At 44.5% G+C, this 6391-nt stretch overlaps 2 protein-coding genes across 2 annotated transcripts in view; one reads left to right on the top strand and one right to left on the bottom strand.

Annotated features, from left to right (window-relative positions):
- The window catches only part of LOC102383512 (polyhomeotic-like protein 3), a 28991-nt gene that overhangs the window by 5537 nt on the left and 17063 nt on the right, over nt 1–6391 (bottom strand). The window lies entirely within an intron of this gene.
- On the top strand, nt 1177–4094 carry LOC112548514 (A-kinase anchor protein 4-like). Its single transcript, XM_025194515.1, has 2 exons — nt 1177–1828; nt 2008–4094. The coding sequence occupies exons 1-2, from the start codon at nt 1286–1288 to the stop codon at nt 3943–3945; spliced, it is 2481 nt and encodes an 826-aa protein (XP_025050300.1). The 5' UTR covers nt 1177–1285; the 3' UTR covers nt 3946–4094.

Raw genomic sequence — 6391 nt, 5'->3', positions numbered from 1 at the left:
CACAATAAATGGGGTTGTTCCAGCATCACATAGTATGGCTAGGACCTCCACAGATGCTGCTGGTGTACATGAAACAATGCTGGCAGTGCGACTAGCAGAGCCCAAGCTCATTCTGATTGGCAATTCGGAGAGAAAAAGCACAGTTCTACTTGCAAACTGAGTACATTTCACCCAAAATTAGATTGGAATTTTGACTCCAGTAATTCCAGTTTTAACAAAAGTAACTTTTAAGAGTGGAACAGAGTATTAATAATTCATGCTAAACTTAGATTTTTCAACAAATATTTTAAAAGTGAATAAAATAAAATGTGTTTGGACATGCCAAAATTGCTGAAATCTTTCATAACTCTTTTCATTCAAACATGCAAAATATGTCCATAGCATCCTTCCCATTAGTACCAACTCAATTTTAAGTACCCAAACTGTTAGCTTAGGGGCGGGCAATTATTTCAGGCTGTTACTGAGTTTAGACAAGCCACTGAGGGCCACATGACAGGGAGCCAGGGGCAGATTAATATTAATTTTCTACATTTTTAGGGGCTCCACGGGTCGGAGAGACCGGCCTGGTGGGCCGCATTCGGCCCATACATATTGCCCATCCCTGTGTTAGCTGCACTTGTCCTAGCACATGAGAAGGTAACAAGGAGAGAAATTAATACAATTCTGATTCTCTGGGGGACAAAAAATACTTCTTAGGACTGGACAGGACTCTAGCAGATGTCTTTATTAACAGATATACAGCTATAGCAATCTGAGACCCACCTGTTTGGTTCCGTTTCATAGCTTACTCCCTGTTAAAGGTGAACTCTTAAAATATACAATAAAGTATATTCTATATCCATCTATCCTAGGTTAAAGTATAAATATATATATTAAAATACACCTTTGTGCAAGTTTCTTTGTCAAGTTCTTTGTCAAGCTTCCTACCTTGATTATAAGAAAATATCTGTTTGAAAACAAAGAAAAAAGAAACACCCATCCCCATCCATGAACTTGACTACCCCACATTACAAAACAGATTAAATCACAGTATCAAAGGCAAAAAAAAATTGTAGCAGCCTTTCATTTAGCTGTTGGAAACAAACTATTGGTGTTGGTAAAACCTGTCTTTGTGATGTCACCACTGCTAGAGAAACCATCTGTTAACAAAAGTAAAGATCACATTTGACAGCAGAAGAGCATGGGAGGTTGAGAGAGAAATCAAGATCAAGCTTGGCTGGGTCATCACAGCAGCTAAACATTCACATACTAGCGCTGGGTACAGTTCCATCATAAATCTGCAAAAATGTCTCAGGCAGTTGACTGGTTAAACAGCCAGACAGGCCTGTGTAAAGTAGACCTTTTCAACCCAGAAGGACAGAAGGACCAGGACCATAAAGTGATCTGTTTTGTTGATGTCTCCAGCTTGAATGTGAAAGACAATGATCCAAAGGCAAAGAAAACTGCAAGCCAGTTCAGCAACATCTCTGCCCACTCAAATGAAATTGATCTGGAGGAAAAGGAGGTCATTGTAGTAAAGGACAATTTGAACCACGATCATTCTAAGACTCAAGGAACAGTTTGTCTCTTTAAGCAAGGTTCAACTGATGAACTTAGTGTTGTAAGCTGGCTCAACAATGACCTTCAGAAATATGCAGCTGGATTCCAACATGCACTGACCCCATCAGATAACCCTCAGAAGCACACAGGTAGCAACACTTCCATTAATCCATCACTGCCTAAGAAGATGGCTCAGGACAGTGACACATCTCTGCAGTTTGCCGGTTCTCAAAAAGGAAACAGATATCCAGATGATATTTCATGCTACATAAATAAACTGTGCTCACTAGTTATTCACTTGGCACGTAAAGAGATTACAGATAAAATAGAAGACACAGCCTCTAAGCATCCACTTCCATTAATCCATCACTGCCTAAGAAGATGGCTCAGGACAGTGACACATCTCTGCAGTTTGCCGGTTCTCAAAAAGGAAACAGATATCCAGATGTTTCATGCTACATAAGTAAGCTCAGCTCACTTGTTCTTCAAATGGCACATAAAGAGATTACAGATAAGATAGAAGGCACAGCCTCTAAACATCTGCAACAGGCAATTCATAACTCTTCTGGTGAAGTGAAAAACAGTAATCCCCACTCTTCTGGGAACAATCCTGCAGAGATGGTGAATGAATCCCCTCAGGCAACTACACCAACCCCCCACGGTAAGCTACCACCCCCCAAGGCACCTCAAGAGAAGGCTCCCAAAAAAGAAGATAACCCAGGTGCCAAGAAAACATCACTTTTCTATGGTGAGCTGTCCAGTCAAAAAGGCTGCAATGAAGGAGAAACATCTTCAAATACGCAACTGTGTCAGCAGAACAAATACTCCAGGCAAGATGATTCCGGTACTTCTGTCAGCAAAGGGCTAATGGTTTATGCAAACAAGGTTGCTTCAGACATGGTGTTCTCATTCTTGAAGACCATGAAAGTTGAAAAGACGGGCAACAAGCATGCACCAGCCTGCCTGGTTTTGAAGAAAGTAGTTCTCAAACACACCAGAGAAGTTCTCTCAGACTTGATAGACTCAGCAATGAAAAATCTGCATGGTGTCACAGGTGAGCTCATGACAGACTCTGGCTTTGTTGCCACAGTGAAGAAAAATCTATTCAATATGGGAAGCCAGAAGTCGACTGAAATTTTGGAAGCTATGGTAAGAAGGCTTTATAATGTCCTTTTATCAGAGCCAGATAAATCCAGGTCTCAAAGTCTAGCATATACCATACTGAAAGCAGGGCTCCCACCAGACTCAGAGTCTCAAAGCATGCAGTTTGCAGCAATGAAAAGTAAAATCCAGGGAAAAAATAAGGAAAAAGGTAATCCACTGATGCAGACCTGTGCTAAAAGCGTAAGCGAGCACACACTCAAGGAAGGAGTCACAAGGCTGTGTACAAAAACTACTTGCACAGCTCCAGATAAGGCAAAAGGGAGTCAAGAAAAAAATCCAGGAACAGCCAGCAATTCAACAGAATCCCTAGCAAAAGACCTCATTTTGACTTCCTTAACACTGATACAACAGCACCTATTACAACAGACAAGCAAACCAACAGGCAAAGAGTGTAGTGAATCAGGTGCCGCTTCATTTGGGCATGTTTCCCGCGACGCACATTTCGAAAAAGCTGGGAACAGCCAAAGTTCCAAGTCCCTTGCAGAGGCTTCTGGGTCGAGGCCAGCAGGGACAAGGAACCAACAGCAGCTTAACTCTCAGATGGGGGAGATATCAAGTATCCTCTTGTCCATCATACAGAAGGTCTTGCATGAAGCTGGGTTCAATAGTGAAGACAGCTCCAGCGAAACAAACAAGAGCTTAAAGCATACCTCTGCCAGCGAATGGGAGCCTGGCAAACAGGCCATAGCCAATCAGCCTAATTCAGCCATGGAGCAGTTTGGCAATATGGATCAGGTCAACAAGCAATTTATTGACCAACTGGTGGAAACTGCGATGAAGTTGTGTCTCTTTGTGGTCAAAGGAAGTGGCACTGACTCAGCTATAGGTGACTTGTCAGAGGAACCCAATGCATTTGATGCCTCATCTGCAAAAGCTCAAGCAACACCCACGATAGCTTCCCTACCAAAACAGAATGGAAACCCAGTTACAGGTTCATCCTCGGGTTCTCAAGTGATAGTGACCAACCAGAATGCCAACAACAACTCACAAAACAAAGAGCTTCAGGCCATCCTCCAGTGGGTGGTTGCTTCCCAGTTCAACGTGCCAAATCTGTCATTTATGCATGGAAACGAGGAGGATCTGAAAAAGCTTCCTCTTCTGGCTGAAAGAGCAGCCAAGAAAGGCCGCAGCGTGGGGGATATTCTCCAGGAAGTAATGAGGTACCTTGACAAACAGAATGATGGCACTGTGGGAAAAACAACTAACAGTGGACTGATGGACTGGTTGCTTACTAACCTGTGAATAAGTGCCACCTCTCCTCATGTTACTTTAACCCAGCTATCTTACCACCCTGCTGGAATAACAAAAATAATACAACCAATTTTCCTTAGAACTGCACTGAATTCCACAGGTTGTCACACTAACTGGGCAATATCATCAATTAAAAGAATACCAGCTCCACTGCTTTAAAGTTTTATTTAAGCACCTCAGCAGAGGTTAAAAAGATACCTCCTTGCCTAAGGGTTTAACATACTGAAATAAGATATACATGACTGGTGCAGTAGGGAATGAATCTAGTAGCCATGGCCATAAGAAATCCAGCTACCACCTGGTGGAAAGGGGTAAAGTACCAGGTTTCTTACTAAGGTATTATCCACAGACGTCCTGCAGTATTATCTTTTCCATCATCCTCAGACTAATATACATCAGGTAAGTTTTAATGCCCAATCTCCTCTAGTGTCTGGGCTTTCTTTTTCTTCTCCATGACAAGAATCTGAATATTGCAGGAGGTTGAGAGTGTGAGAAGAGAGGCCTTTATGACCTTAACTACCTCCCAATCACATTTTGGGTCCTCCACCTTCATAATAATCCTGCATTTGCATCAGTTCCTGCTCTGGGCTTTCATCAACAGCACTAGTAACAGCATGAAAATAACACGAGTCTTGTCAGGTTAAAAAAAAGTGGCACAAGTGACAAAGTTCTAGTATTTCATGCTGACACTATGTGGTAAAACTCCCCCAAGTAGTAGAGGCACTGGAACCAGTTGGCAGACTAGGACAGGTAAGGCAACATGATTTTACTTTGTTCATTTATGGAAGATTTTCTTCACCATGAAGTGCAGCTTGCTTACCAGTGGCTCTAGTTTCCCTCAAGTGCAGATGCCCAAGTCCCCTGTGGGATCCAGGGTGGGGCTGGAGCCTCAGGCTGGCAGGGGATACCCAGGGAACTAAGCAAGGAGCAGGATTAGGAAAGGCGATCCACTACTGCTCCCTACTGACCAGGGGAAGAGGAAGCACCAGGATGCTTATGCCCTGCTCTAGCCAGGGGCCACTGGAAGCAGCTGCATATATTGCCACGCTTGGTAGCCGTGACATCCAGTGGCTCTCACCTCCATCTGCTATGCTGGGTTCCCCCACCCAGCGGGGAGCAGTTAGATAGCATGCCAGGCTAGGCTGGGGAAGACAGCATTGGTGGGTGGGTCCCCCACTTTCAGCACCTCCTCCCTGCCCAGAGGGTATGCTGCAGGGGAGGGTGGGGAAGAGGAGGAAGGCGGCGACCAAGCAGGGAGCAAGCACTAGAAGCAGGGGACCAACCTGCTGCCACAGCTGTCCCTGGCTGAGCCTGGTACCCCATTCAGCCTCTCACCGTAACGCCCAATTGGAATAGGGTAGGAGTGGCTCTAAGTCTTCCTCTACCTTGAGTCAGCCAAGGACAGCAGCAGTGGTAGGCAGTTTCTCCCTTACTATACCTAGAGCAAGCCCTGCTGGAGAAGGATAGGAGGGAATGGAAAGGAAGGGGATGGAAGGTGCTCCTGAGCATCAGGGCCCATGATACACATGGCGCACAGTGCATGGGCTATACCAAGAAGCATGGGTGCTGCACAGGGTTTGCTCCTGGTCTGGCCCAGTGACTCTCATGCAGCGTGTGGGGCTGGATGAGTTTGACCCTGACACCCTCCCCATCTTGAAACAATAAAGACAGTGGAGTCGTATCATACACGCATTTAACTTACACAAATTCGACTACATGCGCTCGGCAAAAAAGCAGCAAAACACTTTAATGATTTAATTTCTGAATACGATCTCTCCATGGAACTAAGCCTCAAAAATCACGTAGTATTATGGATGATTTGAGACCGTACCAAGAAGTGTCTGAGCAGCTCAAGGAGACAACAGCAACAGCTGCCGATCACCATGTTTTTCAAGAAAAAACAACCAGCAGCAGATGAGCCTACGCAATCAACTTCTCGAGCTGAACCAAAGCCAATCACTTTGTCTATGACTCACTCTCCATCACCCAAGCCTGGCCCATCATCTCCTGGATAAACATCCAGCCCTGACGACCCCCCAGTATGGGCGACTTAAGGGATTTTCAAGGGTAATTTTGCCTATACGCGATGTTCGCCTTACACGCTGACTTTAGAACCTAACCGCCACGTACTAGGCGACTCCACTGTACCACAAGTGTTTATCCACCCGTAGAGACACTGAACTGAAAACAAAAGTAGGTATTATTAATCCCTGGCCTCTCTCATCATGGCTAAGGGGTACTGTACAGCAAAAGAAACACCTCCACTAAAAAAAAATATAAATAATAATAATAATAACAACAACAACAAAATTGGTGACTAAGAGCAAGGAGACTACAGGACATTCTTGGTAGGCCCAGACATTACACAGTAGGAGGGAGACAGATTTGAAGGCCAAAAGGAAAAAAAAGTGGGCACAGAACAGGACAGAAGTCTGAA

The sequence above is a fragment of the Alligator sinensis genome, unplaced genomic scaffold (genome assembly GCF_000455745.1).
Source record: "Alligator sinensis unplaced genomic scaffold, ASM45574v1 scaffold1733_1, whole genome shotgun sequence".
In the NCBI taxonomy this organism is placed as follows: domain Eukaryota; kingdom Metazoa; phylum Chordata; order Crocodylia; family Alligatoridae; genus Alligator; species Alligator sinensis.
This window is presented reverse-complemented; position numbering and strand designations above follow the sequence as displayed.